This window comes from Stenella coeruleoalba (assembly GCF_951394435.1).
Source record: "Stenella coeruleoalba genome assembly, chromosome: X".
NCBI lineage: Eukaryota > Metazoa > Chordata > Mammalia > Artiodactyla > Delphinidae > Stenella > Stenella coeruleoalba.
In genome coordinates this window covers 68261112-68285186 of record NC_137152.1, presented here as the reverse complement: position 1 = coordinate 68285186, position 24075 = coordinate 68261112, and the positions used below count along the sequence as shown (strand labels likewise).

Genomic DNA, 24075 nt, shown 5'->3' with positions numbered 1-24075 from the left:
ATTATATAAAGCAAATATGTTAATTTTACGAGTGAGCGCAAATACTTTCATTTAATCATTCAGCAGACAATGAGTGCCTTCGACATGCCAGCCAGTGTGCTGGATTCTGAGGAGATAGTGCTGACCATGATAGCATCTGTGCCCTCATAGCTTGCAGTCTAGAGGATACAGATACAGACAGATAAATAGCAACAACAGTACAGTGTGACAGGTGTGAGCGAGAAGTGGTAAAATCATAGCACTCATCACACTGTCCTGTAGTTGCTAGTTTACTTGTCTGTAGCTCCCAGTAAACCATAAGCTTTGTGAATGGGTCGAAGAATGACAAAGGCAGAAAAGTGAAGAGAGCAAACAGATGCTTCTGAAGAAGCTAAGCTGGGAAGAGTAAGAGGGAAGAAGTGATTCCTGCAGCGGGATGTGGAAGCGAAGAGGGCATTTCTTTAAAGTATTAGAGCAGCGGTCCCCAACACTTTTGGCACCAGGGACCAGTTTTGTGGAAGAGTTTTTCCATGGACCAGGGTGGGGGGGATGGTTTTGGTATGATTCAATCGCATTACATTTATTGTGCGCTTTATTTCTATTATTATTACATTGTAATATATAATGAAATAATTATACAACTCACCATATGGCAGAATCAGTGGGGGCCCTGAACTTGTTTTCACTTGCGACTCACTGATAGGGTTTTGATATGAGTTTGCAAGCAATTGATTTATTATGGTCTCTGTGCAGTCAAACCTCTCTGCTAATGATAATCTGTATTTGCAGCCGCTCACCAGTGCTAGCATCACCGCTTCAGCTCTACCTCAGATCATCAGGCATTAGATTCTCATAAGGAGTGTGCAACCTAGATCCCTCGCATGCGCAGTTCACAATAGGGTTCGCGCTCCTATGAGAATCTATTGCCACCACTGATTTGATAGGAGGCGGAGCTCAGGCGGTAACGCGAGCAATGGGGAACGGCTGTAAATACAGATGAAGCTTCACTCGCTTGCCTGCCGCTCACCTCCAGCTGTGCGGCCCAGTTCCTAACAGGCCACAGACACCGGTACCCATCCGTGGCCCGGGGGTTGGGGCCCCCTGTATTAGAGTATATTTCAACTGATGGGGATGGGGCCAGTAGAGAGGGAGAGGTTGAAGATTCCCAGGAGAAAAGGAGGATAATTGATGCAGCAAGGTCCAGATAAAGGCTGGGGAGGATGGGATTCAGAGAACAGGTAAAAAACATTGCCCTTAGATGGGATGTGAGACACTCTGAAATAAGAGGGTGAATGCAGGAGAATCTGTAGGTTTGGGAGTTCCCATCTGATGGGTTCTATTTACTTTTTAAATTACAAGGTGAGGTTATCTCCTGAGAATGGAGGTATGAGTGTGGGGATGGGTCAAAGCTCATGGAAGGGTGTAAAATAATCACCGTGGAGAGTGACCTGTCTCGTGGTCAGATGGCTGGGCAGTGTTGAGGGGTCCAATTAAATCTGGAGGTCATGGGTTTACAGTGGCATTAATCTGCTCTGATCCTTCCAGCTTTTTCATTCTCTTACCCCCACCCAGCCTACTCATTGACCTATTAAAAGAGACCTACAATTCCTTGTTCCCTCTGTTTCCTCCGGGATTACTAGCTCCCTTCTGCCCTCTTCCTTTTCCGTGTCCTAGACCACACGGTGGATCTTCTGAACTGCTCTTTCTCCAACACCTTCAATTCCTGTGTAGCCATGTTCTTCCTCTGCACCCACAGAGGAAAGTCCCATACCTGGATGAAGCTGGGATCTACACCTGGATCACTAAGGCTGATTGGGAAAACAGTACAGCCAGACAGACTGGCGCCATCACAGTGTTGGGGGCACCAACCTCATCCAGCAGGACCCTCAGTACCCACCACCAGTTAGCTCCTCACTGGCTCAGACAGTGCCCTCTCCCCTCAGAGCCTAGTCCAACTTTTCACTATTTTACCCACCTTTAGCCCTCTCACTCTCCCCCATCACTTTGCTGAGAAAAGTAAGGACACCTACTAAGCACAGTGCCCTTTGACCTCCTGCCCGACCACCCACAACTTATGTACACCAGCACAGAGACTAATGAGGGGTCTCCCGTCCTTGTCCAAGGCCAAGCCCTTTCACCAGCATGCTTGACACACACATACACCCACACCACCCTGTATGCCTGCTCTCTCTCCTACATTTTTAGCCTCTCCCCACTATTGGCACCTTCCCCTCAACCTATACACATGTATTAGCATTTTCTGTTCCAAAAATTAAAATAATAAGGCAAACAGAAAAATGCTCCCTTGAGTCTGCCCCCATCTGTAGCTAGTATCCAATCTCTCCCCTGCTTCTGTCAGTATTTTTGAGATGGTATCTCTACTTGCTGCCTCCAGCTCCTTACGTCTCATTCATTTCTAGACCAACCTGGCTTCTACCCTCACATTCCTACCATAGTTTCTCTTGGTAAGTTTATTAATAACTTTGTACTAGTCAAGACCACAGGGCGTTTTTGGGGTTTTGTTTACTAGGTCTTTTCTGGTATATTTGACAGTGTTGATTATTCCCTTTCTCTTGAAACTCTCTACTCCTTTGGCTTCCATGACACTGTGTTCTCCTGGTTTTCCTCATAACTCTCTGGCTATTCCCTCTCTGCCTCCTCTGTGGGCTCTATCCTGCCCTTAAATATTGGGCTTCCTCGGGGTTCTCAGCTCAGCCCACCATATCTGTTACTCTTTGCACACTTGCTGTTTGACTCCATGTACTCTCATGGTTCCAACTCTGCATAAAAGTTGGTGACAGCTTTCCACTTGTATATCTCCCAGGACTTTTGGCCCACAGGCCAAATTTCCTACTGGACATCTGTCCCAAGGACTCCTCAAACTGAACATACTCAGAGCTGAACTCACCGTCTTCCCTCTCCAAACTACTCATCCATCGCTTCCTACTTCCATGAAAGCACTTACATCCTTCCAACAACGATTTCTTCCTCCTATCTCTGAAATCTCATGAGCCTCCAGGTCCTTGTCACTGTACATCCTAGAAGTTGCTCCAGTCTGCTTTTCCTCTTGATCCTTATTCTCACTGCTCCAGTTTTGGAACTCATCACCTCTTCCTTCTAACTGGTCACCCTGCTTCTCATCTTGTCTCCTATAAATCTATCCTCCATATAGCCATCAGAGAGATCAATCTAAAATGTACACCTGGCCTGCCTTTTTTTGTTTCCTATATGAGTTTTTTTCCCCCTTTTTAAATTTTTGAAGCACAAATAAAATGATGAGACTTAGAGGAAAGAGTAGGTGTCAGTCTAGATAAATTTTATGGAAGTGGTATTAAAGTGTTGAAGGAATTATCTTTTGGTGGCTGTTATAATCTCTCTGAGATTTAAGACAGTTACATTCTCAGGGTTCAGACAGAAGGCACTGTGGTAGCGGGTCACTGATTATATCTCAGTTTTTTAAAAAAAATATAGATGATAGTTGTAGGAAACAAAAGAAGTACTTACGTGTTGATACAGTCCTTAAGATACCTTTCCAGTTATACACATGTTTTTAGTCATAGTCATTTGATAATTATATGGCATTAAATCCATGTTTTAGTGGTTCCTCTCTCTTTAATGCTAAAGTACAACACTTTTTATCATAGACAGCAGCAAAAGGAGTTAAGAGGAATATGGAGAACACAATTTTTGAGACATTGTAAAACCCAAAATGTATATACAGGTAATGACAGTAAGATAGTCATGACTATCAAAATAATTTCTATTTTCAGAACTTGTAGGCATTTCCTCAGTAGGCTATCAATGTGACATTGCCAGTCAAAAATCTAAGCATAATGCTCACAGGTAAAAGTACAAATGGGGCTTTACTTTTTGGCAATGTTTCCTATATAAAATGATATAGTTTCCTCAGATTGAAGATTAAATTGAGAATTAATATTGAAGCTTTTGGTTCTGTAGAGAAACACTGACCTGATGGTTATTTAAAGTCTTTTAAATATAAAGCCATATAGCATATGAGTGCTGCCTAGGGCAGCATACTACATATTAATGGAGTCCTTAAATTACTTGGAAGCCATTCATTTTGAAACATTTTGGTATATGTTTAGCTGTACTTTGGTACATTTTGACATATACTTTGCTTATTTCAATTTCTTTGCAATTTGTAACATTTTAAATTTTTAGTGCTCTATAACTGCTATTTTTAGCCAATATGAATAATCAAAATTAATTTAATGTGCTCTGATTTCAAACAGTGAAGTACATACAACTCAGAGGTAATTAATCATATCCTTTGAAAATATGTAGTAAGCGAAGGATTTAATAAATATTAAAGATATTTGAAATATTTATTGTCTACAAATTAAAGGACTGCAATATATATATCATATGTAAATATATCAATAATGCAGAAACTGGACATTAGGACACATGTGCATGCTTTATGTTTCAAACTGTGTTCTAAAATTCAATCCTTCCAGATCAATGTTTTTCAAACATCAATGAGAGTTTGAAAAAAGACACTCAGTTTGGAAGTTAATTACACTCTAATGATAGAAAAATGAAAATGAGATCTAACAGCTATGTCTGATATTTTGTTTCTGCTTTTTAGATTTCCATTTTGACAGTGCCAGCAGAAGAACCAGGAGCTTTTGCTGTTCGGGTCATTGAGTTATGTTCCTCAACAATGACATGTATGAAAGGCACATGTAAGCACAACAGAGTCTGGTATTTTCTTTTGTGTTTGTTTAGGAAGTAAATGGGGACAGCTGTTGTTACCGTTCTCAGGGTTGTGTTAGTAGAGTTTTGCCGTATATATATATATATATATTTTTTTTTTTAATCTACAGTATTTGTTCAAACAGTGTATGTTCATACAGTAAGTCATTTCATACCTTCCCCTTGCCTCTAAACATTTCTATGGCTAAATCTTCAGAGGCACCATTGTTAATCTGTCCAGTGAAAGGATTTCTGTGACTTTCCAATTCTTTCTTTCTTTTTTTTTTTTGTAACATCTTTATTGGAATATAATTGTTTACAATATTGTGTTCGTTTCTGCTGTATATCAGTGAATCAGCTATATGTATACATATATCCCCATATCCCCTCCCTCTTGTGTCCCCTCCCACCCTCCCTATACCACCCCTCTAGGTGGTCACAAAGCACCCAGCTGATCTCCCTGTGCTATGTGGCTGCTTCCCAGTAGCTATCTGTTTTACATTTGGTAGTGTATATATGTCAATGCTACTCTCTCACTTTGTCCCAGCTTACCCTTCCCCCTCCCTATGCCCTGAAGTCCATTCTCTGCTTCTGCATCTTTATTCCGATCCTGCCTCTAAGTTCATCAGAACCATTTTTTTCTTTTTAGATTCCATGTATATGTGTTAGCATATGGTATTTGTTTTTCTCTTTCTGACTTCCTTCACTCTGTATGACAGACTCTAGGTCTATCCACCTCACTATAGAGGACTCAATATCATTTCTTTTTATGGCCGAGTAATATTCCATTGTATATATGTGCCACATCTTCGTTATCCATTCATCTGTCGATGGACACTTAGGTTGCTTCCATGTCCTGGCTATTGTAAATAGTGCTGCAATGAACATTGTGATACATGACTCTTTTTTTGAATTATGGTTTTTTTCAGGGTATATGCCCAGTAGTGGGATTGCTGGGTCGTATGGTAGTTCTATTTGTAGTTTTTTAAGGAACTTCCATACTCTTCTCCATAGTGGCTGTATCAATTTACATTCCCACCAACAGTGCAAGAGTGTTCCCTTTTCTCCACACCCTCTCCAGCATTTATTGTTTGTAGGTTTTTTGATGATGACCATCCTGACCAGTGTGAAGTGATACCTCACTATAGTTTTGATTTGCATTTCTCTAATGATTAGTGATGTTGAGCATCCTTTCATGTGTTTTTAGGCAATCCATGTATCTTGTCTGGAGAAATGTTTATTTAGGTCTTCTGCCCATTTTGTGATTCAGTTGTTTGTTTTTTTGATATTAAGCTACATGAGCTGCTTGTAAATTTTGGAAATTAATCCTTTGTCAGTTACTTCATTTGAAAATATTTTCTCCCATTTTGAGGGTTGTCTTTTCATCTTGTTTATGGTTTCCTTTGCTGTGGAAAAGCTTTTAAGTTTCATAGATCCCATTTGTTTATTTTTGCTTTTATTTCCATTTCTCTAGGAGGTAGGTCAAAAAGGATCTTGGTGTGATTATGTCATAGAGTGTTCTGCTTATATTTTCCTCTAAGGGTTTTATAGTGTCCATCATGTTTAATGTGTCATTTAAAGCTTGTGTTTCCTTATTTATTTTCATTTGGATGATCTGTCCATTGGTGAAAGTGGGGTGTTAAAGTCCCCTAGTAGTATTGTGTTACTTTTGATTTCCCCTTTTATGCCTGTTAGCATTTGCCTTATATATTGAGGTGCTCCTATGTTGGGTGCAGAAATATTTACAATTGTTATATCTTCTTCTTGGATTGATCCCTTGATCATTATGTAGTGTCCTCTGTGTCTTTTGTAATAGTCTTTATTTTAAAGTCTATTTTGTCTGATATGAGAATTGCTACTCCAGCTTTCTTTAAATTTCCATTTGCATGGAATATCTTTTCCCATCCCGTCACTTTCAGTCTGTATGTGTCCCTAGGTCTGAAGTGGGTGTCTTGTAGACAGCCTACATACGGGTCTTGTTTGTATCCATTCAGCTAGTCTGTGTCTTTTGGTTGGATCATTTAATCCATTTACATTTAAGGTAATTATCAATATGTATGTTCCTATTGCCATTTTCTTAATTATTTTGGGTTTGTTTTTGTAGGTCTTTTCCTTCTCTTGTGTTTCCTGCCTAGAGAAGTTCCTTTAGCATTTGTTGTAGAGCTGGTTTGGTGGTGCTGAATTCTCTTAGCTTTTGCTTGTTTGTAAAGGTTTTGATTTCTCCATTGAATCTGAATGAGATCGTTGCTGGGTAGAGTAATCTTGGTTGTAGGTTTTTCCCTTTCATCACTTTAAATATGTCCTGCCACTCCCTTCTGGCTTGCAAAGTTTCTGATGAAAGATCAGCTGTTAAGCTTATGGGGATTCCCTTGTATGTTATTTGTTGCTTTTCCCTTGCTGCTTTTAATTTTTTGTGTGTATTTAATTTTTGATATTTTGATTATAATGTGTCTTGGCATGTTTCTCCTTGGATTTATCCTGTATGTGACTCTCTGCAATTCCTGGACTTGATTGACTATTTCCTTTCCCATGTTAGGAAAGTTTTCAACTATAATTTCTTCCAGTATTTTCTCAGACACTTTCTTTTTCTCTTTTTCTTCTTTTGAGACCCCTATAATTTGAATGTTGGTGCGTTTAGTGTTGTCCCATAGGTCTCTGAGACTGTCCTCAATTCTTTTCATTCTTTTTTCTTTATTCTGCTCTGTGGTAATTTTTTCCACTAGTTTATCTTCCAGTTCACTTATCAGGTCTTCTGCCTCAGTTATTCTGCTATTGATTCCTTCTAGAGAATTTTTAATTTCATTTATGGTGTTGTTCATCCTTGTTTGTTTGCTCTGTAGTTCTTCTAGGTCCTTGTTAAACGTTCCTTGTATTTTCTCCATTCTTTTTCCAAGATTTTGGATCATGTTTACTAACATTACTCTGAATTCTTTTTCAGGTAGACTGTCTTTTTCCTCTTCATTTGTTTGGTCTGGTGGCTTTTTACGTTTCTCCTTCATCTGCTGTATAGTTCTCTGTCTTCTCATTTTGCTTAACTTACTGTGTTTGGGGTCTCTTTCTTGTAGTCTGCAGGTTTGTAGTTCCCGTTGTTTTTGGTGTCTGCCCCCAGTGGGTAAGGTTGGTTCAGTGGGTTGTGTAGGCTTCCTGGTGGAGGGGACAGGTGTCTGTGTTCTGGTGGATGAGGCTGGATCTTGTCTTTTTGAGGGGCAGGACTGCTTCCAGTGGTGTTTTTGGGGGGTGTCTGTGAGCTTATTATGCTTTTAGGCAGCCTCTCTGTTCATGGGTGGGGGTGTGTTCCTGTCTTGCCAGTTGTTTGGCATGAGGCTTCCAGCACTGGACCTTGCTGGCCGTTGGGTGGAGCTGGGTCTTAGCTTTTAGGCAGAGATCTCTGGGATAGCTCTCGCCGATTAATATTACATGGAGTTGGGAGGTCTCTGGTGGTCCAGTGCCGTAAATTCAGCTCTCCCACATCAGAGGCTCAGGCCTGACACCAGGCTGGAGCACCAAGACCCTGTCAGCCACACAGCTCAGAAGAAAAGGGAGAAAAAGAGAAAGAAAAAAAAGTGAAAAAAAATAAAATAAAATAAAAACAAATAATTAAAGTAATAAAAATAAAAGTATACTTAATAAAAATGAGAGAGCAACAAAACCAATAAACAAATCCACCAATGATAACAAGTGCTAAAAACTATACTAAGATAAACATAAAAATCAGAAACAAGTCAGTCGCAGGCAGCAAACCCCAAGTCTACAGTTGCTCCCAAAGTCCACCACTTCAATTTTGGGTTGATTCCTTGTCTATTCAGGTATTCCACAGATGTAGGTACCTCAAGTTGATTGTGAGGATTTAATCTGCTGCTCCTGAGGCTGCAAGGAGAAATTTCCCTTTCTCTTCTTTGTTTGCACAACTCCTGGAGTTCAGCTTTGGAGTTAGCCCCTTCTCTGCGTGTAGGTTGCCCTCAGGCTTCTGTTTCCCCCCAGACAGGACAGGGTTAAAGCATCGGCTGATTAGGGGCCTCTGGCTCACTCAGGCTGGAAAGAGGGAGGGATACGGTAGTTATAATTGGAATGCGGGGCGAGCCTGTGGCAGCAGAGGCCAGAGTAACATTGCACCAGCCTGAGTTGTGTGTTCTCCTGGGGAAGTTGTTCCTGGATCACGGGACCCTGGCTGTGGTGGGCTGTACAGGCTCGCAGGGTGGTGCGGTGGTGTGTAGATAGTGATCTGTGCTTGCACACAGGATTCTTGGTGGCTGCAACAGCAGCGTTAGCGTTTCATGCCTGTCTCTGGTGTCTGAGCTGATAGCCGCAGCTCACGCCCATCTCTGGAGCTCGTTTAAGCCGTACTCTGCCTTCTGTGGACAGACAGGGAAGGAATCCCCTCTCCTCGTGCATCCTGAAACAATGGTCTGTTGCCTCTTAGGTCCAGAGTTTTTCCCGGACTCCCTCCCGACTAGCTGTGGCGCACTAGCCCCCTTCAGGCTGTGTTTACGCCACCAACCCCAGTCCTCTCCCTGAGCCCGAGCCTCAGCTCCCAGCCCCCGCCCGCCCCCCGGTGGGTGAGCAGACAAACCTCTTGGGCTGGTGAGTGCTGGTCGGCACCAATCCTCCGTGCGGGAATCTCTCCGCTTTGCCCTCCGCCCCCTTGTTGCTACGCTCTCCTCCGTGGCTTCGAAGCTTCCCCCCCTCTGCCACCCACAGTCTCCGCCTGCAAAGGGGCTTCTAGTGTGTGGAAACCTTTCCTCCTTCACAGCTCCCTTCCAGGGGTGCAGGTCACATCCCTATTCTTTTGTGTCTGTTTTTTCTTTTTTCTTTTGCCTACCCAGGTACATGTGGAGTTTCTTGCCTTTGGGGAGATCTGAGGTCTTCTGCCAGCGTTCAGTAGGTGTTCTGTATGAGTTGTTCCACACATAGATGTATTTTTGATGTATTTGTGAAGAGGAAGGTGATCTCCACATCTTACTCCTCCACCATCTTGTAGGTCCTCCTATTATTCCTTTTAAGTGGGCAAACTGAAAGAGCCAGTTCACAGAGGTCTAGTTCCAAGATCCTTTGCAAGGATTCTTTCTTTAATTTTTTTAAGTTTATTGGAAACTTACTTTCACAAAATTTATTTTCTTTACTGCTAGTTTTCCTCTTTTCCTTTGAATTCTTAATCTAGTTACTGAATTTCTACCATGTATAAATCCTCAATGTATTTCTTTTTTATGAGACTAAAGTTAGGGACTAATTAATCTATCTATTCTTTTATTTGTGTGTATTAAAATTTCTGTCTCACCACTCTCATGTATCATGCCTCCTCCAACATGTTTCTTAAAGATGTTTCACTAAGTTGAAATCAACATGTATACATTAGCCATCACTATGCCTAGACCTAAACTGTACTTGTAGGGATTATAAAGGAACAGAGGCTGACATTCCTGATTTGAAGTATTCATAATCTTACTGCACATCTAATGGAACAAGACAATATTAACTGTGTGCTCTGGTAGGCATATCAGGATAGATAAAGATGAATACAACATAGGCCCTGAACTTGGGGGACTCACAATCTAGTGGGACAGATAAGACAAACACAGAAGTAGCTGTAAGAGGCAGACTATTAAAATACCACAAGAGAGGTACCAACAAACTAGACACTAGAGAGTCATAGGAGGAAAACATAACAGTATCATTAGGATGTTTTTAAATTCTATAAACTTACATTAAGTTTTACTGAAACTCTTACATGAATTATGAGAAGCAGAAGACCAATCTGGTTTGGCCTAGTCAAGGAACACTTGACTATGTTTACAAGTGTAGTGCTATTACTTAAAAAAAATGACAAAAATGTGGTCAAAGAGAAGTGAGAGCTGGATGCCAGCAGAGAGAGGGAAGAAAACTTATCCAATATTGCTGTAATCCTAAATTTCCATTTGAAAAAGTAGCTCAGAGAAGGTTTTTTTCCTTTTATAGTGATACAGGTAAATCTTTACCCTGACATCTGTCCTTATTATTTTTCCCCTATTACTTTAGCCAGTTTTTGTGTGTGTCTTTTTATCTATGTTAGCATCTTAAGTATAAAATAAAACTTCACATTTTTAATTTTCTAAATTGCATTTATTTTGTTTGTGAATATTTCTGTAAATTTATTTTTATTGATTATTTTTCTATGTGAAATATTTTGTATTCCCAGTCTAATAATGCATATTCACTGTTGACAATTTGGAAGATATAAAAAAAGAAAAGTAAAATTAGTATAATCTTTCTACTTAGAAATGATAAATACTTGGTTATGTTTCTTTTTTTGTTTGTGTATGCATGTATATTTTCATAAAAATGCAATACTAATTTATATACTGCTTTATAACCTGCTTTTTAAAGACTTAATAATATAACAAAAATCATTTTGCATGTCTATGATATAATTTTCAGTGATTGTGGATATGCCATTTTTATTTAATCCCATGATGTTGGATTGTTTTGAAAAATTTTACTTGATACTCCTGTAACAAGCAGCCATCTTTATAAGTAAATATTTGTGAGCATCCATTATTTTTTGTAAGATTTTTTTAGTGGAATTATTGGGTCAAAGTGTATGGATTTTTTTTTAAATTTTGGAATAATTATAGATTCATAGGAATTTGCAAAGATAGTACAGAAAGGTCCTATGTATCCTTCATCCAGTTTCTTCCAATATAGTGCAATATCAAAACCAGGAATGTGACACTGGTACAATGTGTGTATGCAGTTTTATCACATGTGTAGATTCTTATGACATTACCACAAGGATCCCTATTGTTGCCCTTTTATAGCCACAGCCAAATCCCTCCTTCCCCACACCTGTTACCTAATCCCTGGCAACCACTAATCCGTTTTCCGTCTCAATAATTTTGCCATTTTGAGAATGTCATATAAAAGGAATCATACAGTATGTAGTCTTTTGAGATTGACTTTTTTCACTCAGTGTAATTTTGTTAAGGATCACCCAACCTGTTGCATGTATCAATAGTTCATTCCTGTTTATTGCAGAGTAGTATTCCATGGTAAGGTATACTTTCTTCTGGCCTTCATGGTTTCTCATGAGAAATCTGTTGTTTTTCCCCTATAGCTAGTGTTTGTTTGTTTGTTTTTCTCTCAAGGCTGCTTTCAAGATTTTTTTCTTAGTCTTTAATTTTTAGAAGTTTGATTATGATGTGTCTTGGAATGGATTTCTTTGTATTTATTCTATCAATATTTGGAATTTGTGCACCTTCTTGAATCTGCAGGTTTATATATTTTGTCAAATTTGGGAAATTTTCATCCTTTATTTCTTTGAGTACTTTTCAGCCAACCCTCTTTCTCCTCCTTCTTCTGGGAGGAAACATGTCTATTAGATCTTTCACTATAGTTCCACATGTCTCTGAGGCTCTGTTCATTTTTTTTATTCAAAGATATTTATTACACCTATTGACAGCAGTGTACCCTGCTAGACACAGTGGATTATATGAAGGAGTATAGCCAAAGTGGTAACAATACTAAGATAGTATTGATACAGAGAGTACAAAGATAGTACAAAGAGCAAGAAGAGCCCAAACTGCATGTATTTCTGTTCATGTTCATATAGTCTGTTTTCTCTCTTTTGTTCATATTGTGTCATATTTCTACAGTTCTACTTTTAAGTTCACTGATTCTTTCGTCTGTGCATTCCATTCTGCTCTTGGACCCAACCATTATGTTTTAAAGTTTTAATTATTACATTTTGGGTTTAAAATTTTCCATTTGGTTCTTCTTTAAATCTTATACTTGTTACTTGTGGAATACATCAGGATTTTCAGAACTCTAGTGAAGAAGCAGGTATCAGGAGACGACTAACCCATGATTGATTAGAACAAGAATTCATTACTAAGATGGAATGAACTGATGAGGGATGGTTGTGACTTTTTATTTTTTAGATTACTGTTAATGTTTTAATGTTCTTTTTTTCTGGATTTAAGGAGCCCTTTTTTTTCTTAAGCTATCTATAAATTATAATGATTATGTATATTGTGCTTTGTAAACAGAAATGAACAATTTATCTTTTCTCAAAAAAAAAATCTTCTACTTGTTTGCTAAGGCTTTCTCTTTCTTTGCTGAGACAGTTTGTTTCATTTGTTTCCAGCATGTATGTTTGTAATTGGTCATTGATGCTTTTTTTTTTTTTTTTTTTTTGGCTGCGTTGGGTCTTCAATGCTGCACATGGGCTTTCTCTGGTTGCGGTGAGCAGGGGTTACTCTTCGTTGTAGTGCGTGGGCTTCTCATTGCAGTGGCTTCTCTTGTTGCAGAGCACGGGCTCTAGGCACACGGGCTTCAGTAGTTGCGGTGTGTGGGCTCAGTAGTTGTAGCGCACAGGACCAGTTAGTTGTGGCTCGTGGGCTTTAGAGTGCAGACTCAGTAGTTGTGGTGCATGGACTTAGTTGCTCCGCGGCCTGTGGGATCTTCCCAGACCAGGGATCAAACCCTTGTCCCCTGCATTGGCAGGCGTATTCTTAACCACTGTGCCACCAGGGAAGTCGCTGATGCACTTTTATGATTGCTACATTAAATCTTCAGACAAGTACAGCAGCTGTGTCATGTTGGCATCTGCTGATTGTCTTTTCTTATTCAAGTTGAGGTTTTCCTGGTTCTTGGTATAATGAGTAATTTTGGATTGATACCCAGGCATTTTTGTTATATAATGGGACTTAGATCTTATTCTTAGGCTTCCTCTGACGCTGCTCTGGTGGGGAAAGGGAGTGCTCCCTTGTTACTGCCAGGTGGTAGTGGAAGTCCTGGTTCCCCACTTGGCCTCTCCTGGCACCCAGAGGTTGGAGAACTTCCCTATTACTGCTGAGTGATTGTAGTGCCGGCTCTCCACTAGGCCTCCACTCATTCCAGCCTGGCTAGGAGGAGCAGCAGTGTCTCGACACTGCTCCCCACATGGCCTCAATGACACCGTGGGGAGAGGGTGTGGCCTCATTACTCAGGCAATGGTGAGAGACTTCACTCTCCATTTGGCCTCCTATGACACCACTACAGTGGGACTGGGGAGCGGTCCTCATTACTGCTGGGTAGGGGTGAAAATCTAGGATCCCATCATGGTCTCTGCTGACATGGTAGAGGATGGGGACTGTTTCTCCATGTGGGGATGAAAGTCCTGGCTCCATACTTGGCCTTCTTTGACACCACCCTACCAGGGAGGTTGGGGCACCTCATTACAGCCTGGTGAAGAGTGGAAGTCTACACTCCCCATTCAACCTTTAATGGTGAGTGTAGAGGTGGGGCCTTGTTTTTTTTCTATGGTCTTTGATTGGGGTAGAACAACTATGTCTAAAAGTTTTTATCTTGCTAGGTTGCCCCTTTCCTGGTCTTTTGACTAATGAGAGCAGACTTTTGTTGGGGCTTTGTTTGTCTGAGTCCATTGATGTTTCTTGGTTGCCATTTTCTCTGGTAACCAGTCTGAGATACATGAGGCAAAAAGAGAACCCAGGGAGGGAATTCCCCCGTGGCACAGTGTTTAAGAATCCGACTGCTAATGCAGGGGACACAAGTTCAAGCCCTAGTTCAGGAAGATCCCACATGCCGTGGAGCAACTAAGCCCATGCGCCACAACTACTGAGCCTGGCCTCTATAGCTTGCGAGCCATAACTACTGAGCCTTGTGCCACAACTACTGAAGCCCGTGCGCCTAAAGTCTGTGGTCCACCACAAGAGAAGCCATCACAATGAGAAGCCTGCACACCACACCGAAGAGTAGCCCCTGCTCACCACAGCTAGGGAAAGCCCACACACAGCAATGAAGACCCAACGCAGCCAATAATTAATTAATTAATTTTTAAAAACAAAAGAAAACCCAGGGAACTCTGCCATTTTGTTCCTTTGGTCCCAAGGTCCCTAGCTGGTCTGCTTTTCTTCTCTGTACTTCAGGGTTTTCTTATGTTTGTTTTATATATTATGTCCAAAATTTTTAGCTGTAGTTAGCAAGAACGATAGAGAAGAGTACCTTTACTCCATCTTTCTGGAAATGGAAGTCCCAAAGTTTCTGAAAGTTTCTGGAGTTTTTAGGGCTTTTGATACATAATGTCAAATTGCCCCTCTCCCAAAGTGGTATCAACTTGCATATCCACTGGTAGTTTATAAGCAAACATGTCTGTTTCTCTAAACAAACAAGAGCACTGGGTATTATCAAATCTCCATTGCCAGTTTGAAAGTAGAAAATATTTTGTTTAAATGTGTATTTAATAATTCATGAAGTTGACCATCCTTTCTTAGTGTTTATTGGGTATTTATACTTTTTCTATGAATCCCTTATTCATTTCATTTGTCTATTGATTATTCTTTTCTTATCAACTTATAAGCACAATATAAACATTAAGGGTAAAAAAATAATTAAAAATAAACATTCATGAAAAGCTGTTCAGCATCACTAATTATTGGAGAAATGCAAATCAACACTACAATGAGGTATCACCTCACAGCGGTTAGAATGGCCATCATCAAAAAAATCTACAAACAGGGCTTCCCTGGTGGCACAGTTGTTGGGAGTCCACCTGCCGATGCAGGGGACACGGGTTCGTGCCCCGGTCTGGGAAGATCCCACATGCCGCGGAGTGGCTGGGCCCGTGAGCCATGGCCGCTGAGCCTGCGCGTCTGGAGCCTGTGCTCCGCAACGGGAGAGGCCACAACAGTGAGAGACCCGTGTACCGCAAAAAAAAAAAAAAAAAAAAAAAAAATCTAAAAACAATAAATGCTGGAGAGGGTGTGGAGAAAAAGGAACCTTCCTACACTGTTGGTGGGAATAGAAATTGGTACAGCCACTATGGAGAAGAGTGTGGAGGTTCCTTAGAAAACTAAAAATAGAGCTGACATGTGATCCAGCAATCCAACTCCTGGGCGTATACCCAGAGAAACCCATAATTCAAAAGGATACATGCACCTCAATGTTTATTGCAGCACTATTTACAATAGCCAGGACATGGAAGCAACCTAAATGCCCATCTTCGGATGAATGGATAAAGGAGATGTGGCACATATATACAATGGAATATTACTCAGCCATAAAAAGAAACGAAATTGAGCTATTTGTAGTGAGGTGGATGGACCTAGAGTTTGTCATACAGAGTGAAGTAAGTCAGAAGGAGAAAGGCAAATACCGTATGCTAACACATATATATGGAATCTAAGAAAAAATAATGTAATGAAAAACCTAGGAGTAAGACGGGAATAAAGACGCAGACCTACTAGAGAATGGACTTGAGGATTTGGGGAGGGGGAAGGGTAAGCTGTGACAAAGTGAGAGAGTGGCATGGACATATATACACTACCAAACGTAAAATAGATAGCTAGTGGGAAGCAGCCACATAGCACAGGGAGATCAGCTCGATGGTTTGTGACCACCTAGAGGGGTGGGATAGGGAGGGTGGGAAGGAGGGAGACGCAAGAGGGAAGAGATATGGGAACATATGTATATGTATAACTGATTCACTTTGTTATAAAGCGGAAACTAACACACCATTGTAAAGCAATTATGTTCCAATAAAGATGTAAAAAAAAAAAAGAAACTTTGCAGTTTCATATTAACTATAATGATAACATAAAGTTTGCTTATATAAATTTTCTGTCATGAGTAAAATTTTTGAACTAATTTTGCATTGTGAGGGATGAACCTATTTGTGTGTTTATATATACATATGCAGACACATACGTGTATTTATTGGTACATCACTGTATAGGAAACAAATTCCAAAGAGTATATGCCAAAATAGTCATAACAGTGGTTATCCCTAAATGGTGGGAAGACAGGTAACTAACTTTTTTTTTTATTTGTTTACCTTGATTTTCTGATTTCTCTACAGTATGAATTAAAAACAGATTTAACTGGTTATGCCACAAAGATAAGGGATCATATTACAGACATGTATAATAGTGTAGCCAAAATTTGACATACTATACCAGATGTTTGTTATAATTTTGATTATGTACAATTTAATCCACAGTTCGGGGTGTTTATTTCCAGGCTGCTACAGTATAAAAATGTTTCAAGTGGTCATTAAATTTGAGCATTTTTCTTTATGCTTCATTACTATCAAACCTTCCTACTTTGATACATAGTTTCCTGGAATTTTAAACCACTTTTCCAAATTGCCTCACAACATACTAATCAGTGACCCATCTTAAGTTAGCCCTTTCCCATGTGGCTCCTTCCTTCTTTGTCATTTGGATTCTGTTCCTGCTTAATTCATTTATTTATGTGTGTGTATACTTTCTCATCCCCAAACCTCTTCTTCAGGTCAGCTCATTCAGGAAAGTCTTTCTAATGATTGAGAAGAACAAAGCATGTATCTTTGTGTTCTGTAGTCATATGTAGCATGAAGTGGTACTGTGATCTTCACATTTTTTAAAAAAAAGCAATATCTTAGTTATTTTAAACATCACCGGGACATTTCCTTGGAATTTTGACATTGTTAAATTTCCAATATAGTCTTTGGGGGAAACACTAAAATGCATTTCACATGTATGTATTTGTCTTAGTAGCTTTCTCATATAATAGAGTTATATTTATTCATGGAATCACTATAGAGGTCAAGGAACTTCCCTCATATTATTAAATTCTCCAGGGTTAAATGTTATGTGGTAAGAAATGGTGGTAGGACATCTCTGCACTTTCCAAATATAGGAGATCCCCACCTTTGGATGAAGTGTATTCTTTGACAATATCTATTAAAGCAATTTGTGTTGAGGCAAACTTTTGTCTACTCACCCCTGCATTTCACACAGAGACTGTCATAAGCTTCGTAAGGGTTGTCCTTGCAGACTGGTTTAAATGCCTGTTCATCCTTCAAATCTTAGTTCAAATATTATCACCTTCCCCTGCCTCATTCATGTACTTAGGCTTTTGCTCCTATATTTAGGTAGAACTCGAACTTCTTTCTAAGTTAACATTTATTACAATTTAATAGTAATGATAATTAACATTTATCAAGTACTTAATATATGCAGGCTCTGTTCTAAGTTCTTCACATGGATTAACTTATCCCTCACAACAAATCTGAGATAGGTGCCATTGTCTTTTCTATTATTCAGATGAGGAAACTGAGACACAGAAAAGGTAAATGATTCACCCAGGGTCACAGATTTAGTAAGAGGGAGAAGCAGAATTTGAACCCGGACAGTCTGACTCTAGGGCTTACACTTTTAACCACCATGCTATACTGTTTCTCAGAGTAGTTGTAGCATAATTAGCTTTACATTTCTTATCCAATATGAGGAACAGAACCATGGCTTGCCATTTCTATTCCTAGAACTTAAGTATTGGGTTGGCCAAAAAGTGCCTTCAGTTTTTAAGTAAAAGTAAGACACATTTTTCATTTTCACCAAGAGCTTTATTGAACAATGTATTCACCCTTTTGTTCCACTACCTTCTGCCATTTTTCAGGCAACTTCATAATTCCATCTTCCCAAAACTTTTTATCTTTTTGAGCAAAGAACTGTTCCAGGTGCCTTCTAGAGTCTTCCGGGGAACTGACACTTTTTCCATTAAGAGAATTTTGTGAAGACCGAAATAAATGGAATCCGAAGGTGCAACGTCTGGTGAATACGGCGGATGAATCAGAACTTCCGAGCCAAGCTGTAACAGTTTTTGCGTGGTCATCAAAAAAACATGTGGTCTTGTGGTATCCTGATGGAAGATTACGCGTTTTCTGTTTACTATTTCCAGATGCTTTTTGTCGAGTGCTGCTTTCAGTTGGTCTAATGGGGAACAGTACTTTTTGGAATTAATCGTTTGATTTTCTGGAAGGAGCTCATAATAGAGGACTCCCTTCCAATCCCACCATATACACATCACGTTGTTTAGATGAAGACCGGCCTTTGGTGTGGTTGGTGGTGGTTCATTTAGCTTGCCCCACAATCTCTTTTCTTCCACATTATAGTACAGTATCCACTTTTCATCGCCTGTCACAATTTGTTTTAAAAACGGAACGTTTCAGTAGAGAATTGCATGCAGAAATACGGTCAAGAAGGTTTTTTTCCCTAGTGGAACCCAAACATCAAAGCGATTAACATAACCAAGCTGATGCAAATGATTTTCAACACTTGATTTGGATATTTTGAGTATGTCGGCTATCTCCCACATGGTATAATGTTTATTGTTCTCAATTAATGTCTCGATTTGATCACTATCAACTTCAACTGGTCTACCTGACCATGGAGCATCTTCCAGCTAGAAATCTCCAGCACAGAACTTCTCAAACCACTTTTTTTTTTAAATGTTGAGCCTTCTTTTAATTTATTTATTTCTATTTTTGGCTGTGTTGGGTCTTCGTTTCTGTGTGAGGGCTTTCTCTAGTTGTGGCAAGTGGGGGCCACTCTTCATCGCGGTGTGCGGGCCTCTCACTGTCGTGGCCTCTCGTTGCGGAGCACAGGCTCCAGACACGCAGGCTTAGTAGTTGTGGCTTACGGGCCTAGTTGCTCCGTGGCACGTGGGATCTTCCCAGACCTGGGCTCAAACCCGTGTCCCCTGCATTAGCAGGCAGATTCTCAACAACTGCGCCACCAGGGAAGACCGCAAACCACTTTTGACATGTTCGGATCAGTCACAGCACCTTCTCCATACACTGCACATATCTTTTTGTGCGTTTCAGTTGCATTTTTACCTTTCCTGAAATAATAAAGAAGAATATGCAGAAAATTGCTTTTTTAATTCCATGTTCAATATTAAAATTGCTACACAAAAATTCACAAATTTTGATAAGTCTTTCGTAAATGCACACTGATATGACAGCTCTCACATACAGTCTAAGAAAACTGTTTTGAATAAAGTTAAAGAAAACTAAGTGCTACTAGAGCCATCTTATGGAAAAAGCCAAATGAACCTTTTGGTCAACCCAATATGTACATTATGCTTAGTACTTTGAGTAAAAAAAAAAAAAACTACCTGCATAGTCTTGTTTCTTCTTTTTTTATTTTTTTACATCTTTATTGGAATATAATTGCTTTACAATGGTGTGTTAGTTTCTGATTTGTAACAAAGTGAATCAGTTATACATATACATGTGTTACCATATCTCTTCTGTCTTGCGTCTCCCTCCCTCACACCCTCCCTATCCCACCCCTCCAGGTGGTCACAAAGCACCGACCTGATCTCCCTGTGCTATGCGGCTGCTTCCCACTAGCTACCTACCTTACGTTTGGTAGTGTATATATGTCCATGCCTCTCTCTCACTTTGTCACAGCTTACCCTTCCCCCTCCCCAAATCCTCAAGTCCATTCTCTAGTAGGTCTGTGTCTGTTCCTTTCTTACACCTAGGTTCTTCATGACTTTTTTTTTCTTAAATTCCATACATATGTGTTAGCATAAGGTATTTGTCTTTCTCTTTCTGACTTACTTCACTCTGTATGACAGACTCTAGGTCTATGCACCTCATTAAAATAACTCAATTTTGTTTCCTTTTATGGCTGAGTAATATTCCATTGTATATATGAGCCACATCTTCTTTATCCATTCATCCGATGATGGACACTTAGGTTGTTTCCATCTCTGGGCTATTGTAAATAGAGCTGCAATGAACATTTTGGTACTTGACACTTTTTGAATTATATTTTTCTCAGGGTATATGCCCAGTAGTGGGATTGCTGGGTCATATGGTAGTTCTATTTGTAGTTTTTTTTAAGGAAGCTCCATACTGTTCTCCACAGTGGCTATATCAATTTACATGCCCACCAACAGTGCAAGAGGGTTCCCTTTTCTCCACACCCTCTCCAGCATTTATTGTTTCTAGATTTTTTGATGATGGCCATTCTGACTGGTGTGAGATGATATCTCATTGTAGTTTTGATTTGCATTTCTCTAATGATTAATGAAGTTGAGCATTCTTTCATGTGTTTCTTGGCACTCTGTATATCTTCTTTGGAGAAATGTCTATTTAGGTCTTCTGCCCATTTTTGGATTGGGTTGTCTGTTTTCTTGTTATTGAGCTGCATGAGCTGCTTATAAATTTTGGAGATTAATCTTTGTCAGTTGCTTCATTTGCAAATATTTTCTCCCATTCTGAGGGTTGTCTTTTGGACTTGTTTATGGTTTCCTTTGCAGTGCAAAAGCTTTGAAGTTTCATTAGGTCCCATTTGTTTATTTTGGTTTTTATTTGCATTTCTCTAGGAGGTGGGTCAAAAAGGATCTTGCTGTGATTTATGTCATAGAGTGTTCTGCCTATGTTTTCCTCTAAGAGTTTGATAGTTTCTCCCCTTACATTTAGGTCTTTAATCCATTTTGGGCTTATTTTTGTGTATGGTTTTAGGGAGTGATCTAATTTCATACTTTTACATGTACCTGTCCAGTTTTCCCAGCACCATTTATTGAGCTGGCTGTCCTTTCTCCACTATACCTTCCTGCCTCCTTTATCAGAGATAAGGTGACCATATGTGTGTGGGTTTATCTCTGGGCTTTCTATCCTTTTCCATTGATCTATCTTTCTGTTTTTGTGCCAATACCATACTGTCTTGATTACTGTAGCTTTGTAGTATAGTCTGAAGTCAGGGAGCCTGATTCCTCCAGCTCCGTTTTTCGTTCTCCAGATTGCTTTGGATATTCTGGGTCTTTTGTGTTTCCATACCAATTGTGAATTTTTTTGTTCTAGTTCTGTGAAAAATACCAGTGGTAGTTTGATAGGGATTTCATTGAATCTGTAGATTGCTTTGGGTAGTAGAGTCATTTTGACAATGTTGATTCTTCCAATCCAAGAACATGGTATATCTCTCCATCTATTTGTATTATCTTTAATTTCTTTCATCAGTGTCTTATAATTTTCTGCATACAAGTCTTTTGTCTCCTTAGGTAGGTTTATTCCTAGATATTTTAATCTTTTTGTTGCAATGGTAAATGGGAGTGTTTTCTTGATTTCACTTTCAGATTTTTCATCATTAGTGTACAGGAATGCCAGAGATTTCTGTGCATAAATTTTGTATCCTGCTACTTTATCAGCTTCATTGATTAGCTCTAGTAGTTTTCTGGTAGCATCTTTAGGATTCTTTATGTATACTATCATGTCATCCGCAAACAGTGACAGCTTTACTTCTTCTTTTCCGATTTGGATTCCTTTTATTTCCTTTTCTTCTCTGATTGCTGTGGCTAAAACTTCCAAAACTATGTTAAATAGGAGTGGTGAGAGTGGGCAACCTTGTCTTGTTCCTGATCTTAGTGGAAATGCTTTCAGCTTGTCACCATTGAGGACGATGTTGGCTGTGGGTTTGTCATATATGGCCTTTATTATGTTGAGGAAAGTTCCCTCTATGCCTACTTTCTGCAGGGTTTTTATCATAAATGGGTGTTGAATTTTGTCAAAAGCTTTCTCTGCATCTATTGAGATGATCATATGGTTTTTCTCCTTCAGTTTGTTAATATGGTTTATCACATTGATTGTTTTGCATATATTGAAGAATCCTTGCATTCCTGGAATAAACCCTACTGGATCATGCTGTATGATCCTTTTAATGTGTTGTTGGATTCTGTTTGCTAGTATTTTGTTGAGGATTTTTGCATCTATGTTCATCAGTGATATTGGCCTGTAGTTTTCTTTCATTGTGACATCCTTCTCTGGTTTTCGTATCAAGGTGATGGTGGCCTCGTAGAAGGAGTTTGGGAGTGCTCCTCCCCCTGCTATATTTTAGAAGAGTTTGAGAAGGATAGGTGTTAGTTCTTCTCTAAATGTTTGATAGAATTCGCGTGTGAAGTAATCTGGTCCTGGGCTTTTGTTTGTTGGAAGATTTTTAATTACAGTTTCAATTTCAGTGCTTGTGATTGGTCTGTTCATATTTTTATTTCTTCCAGATTCAGTCTTGGCAGGTTGTGCATCTCTAAGAATTTGTCCATTTCTTCCAGGTTGTCCATTTCATTGGCATAGAGTTGCTTGTAGTAATCTCTCATGATCTTTTGTACTTCTGCAGTGTCAGTTGTTACTTCTCCTTTTTCATTTCTAATTCTATTGATTTGAGTCTTCTCCCTTTTTTTCTTGATGAGTCTGGCTAATGGTTTGTCAATTTTGTTTATCTTCTCAAAGAACCAGCTTTTAGTTTTATTGATCTTTGCTATCATTTCCTTCGTTTCTTTTTCATTTATTTCTGATCTGATTTTTATGATTTCTTTCCTTCTACTGACTTTGGGGTTTTTTTGTTCTTCTTTCTCTTATTGCTTTAGGTGCAAGGTTAGGTTGTTTATTCAAGGTGTTTACGGATTCTTAAGGTAGGATTGTATTGCTATAAACTTCCCTCTTAGAACTGCTTTTGCTGCATCCCATAGATTTTGGTTCGTCGTGTCTCCACTGTCATTTTTTTCTAGGTATGTTTTGATTTCCTCTTTGATTTCTTCAGTGATCACTTCATTATTAAGTAGTGTATTGTTTAGCCTCCATGTGTTTGTATATTTTACAGATCTTTTCCTGTAATTGATATCTAGTCTCATAGCATTGTGGTTGGAAAAGTTACTTGAAACAATTTCAATTTTCTTAAATTTATCAAGGCTTGACTTGTGACCCAAGATATGATCTATCCTGGAGAATGATCCATGAGCACTTGAGAAAAATGTGTATTCTGTTGTTTTTGGATGGAATGTCCTATAAATATCAATTAAGTCCATCTTTTTTAATGTATCATTTAAAGGTTGTGTTTCCGTATTTATTTTCATTTTGGATGGCCTGTCCATTGGTGAATGTGGGGTGTTAAAGGCCCCTATTATGAATGTGTTACTGTCGATTTCCCCTTTTATGGCTGCTAGTATTTGCCTTGTGTATTGAGGTGCTCCTATGTTGGGTGCATAAATATTTACAATTGTTACAAATTCTTCTTGGATCGATCCCTTGGTCATTATGTAGTGTCCTTCTTTGTCTCTTCTAATAGTTTTTATTTTAACGTCTATTTTGTCTGATATGAGAATTGCTACTCCAGCTTTCTTTTGGTTTCCATTTGCATGAAATTTCTTTTTTCCATCCCCTTCCTTTCAGTCTGTATGTGTCTCTAGGTCTGAAGTGGCTCTCTGGAGACAGCAAATATGTGGGTCTTGTTTTTGTATCCATGCAGCCAATCTGTGTCTTTTGGTGGGAGCATTTAGTCTATTTACATTTAACGTAATTATCGATATGTGTGTTCCTATTCCCATTTTCTTAACTGTTTTGGGTTCGTTATTGTAGGTCTTTTCCTTCTCTTGTGTTTCTTGCCTAAAGAAGTTCCTTTAGCAGTTGTTGTAATGCTGGTTTGGTGGTGCTGAACTCTCTCAGCTTTTGCTTGTCTGTAAAAGTTTTAATTTCTCCATCAAATCTGAATGAGATCCTTTCTGGGTAGAGTAATCTTGGTTGCAGGTTTTTCTCCTTCATCACTTTAAATATGTCCTGCTACCCACTTCTGGCTTGCAGAGTTTCTG

General features: G+C 39.3%; 1 protein-coding gene across 4 annotated transcripts in view; it reads left to right on the top strand.

Annotated features, from left to right (window-relative positions):
- CHM (CHM Rab escort protein) overlaps window positions 1–24075 on the top strand; it is a gene marked incomplete at its 5' end in the record, with an annotated part of 198489 nt that overhangs the window by 142700 nt on the left and 31714 nt on the right. For all 4 annotated transcript variants that reach the window (XM_079909752.1, XM_079909751.1, XM_079909754.1 and 1 more), the window contains one exon: window positions 4589–4685. In XM_079909752.1, coding sequence (XP_079765878.1) covers window positions 4589–4685 — 97 coding nt within the window. The remainder of the gene's footprint in view (window positions 1–4588; window positions 4686–24075) is intronic.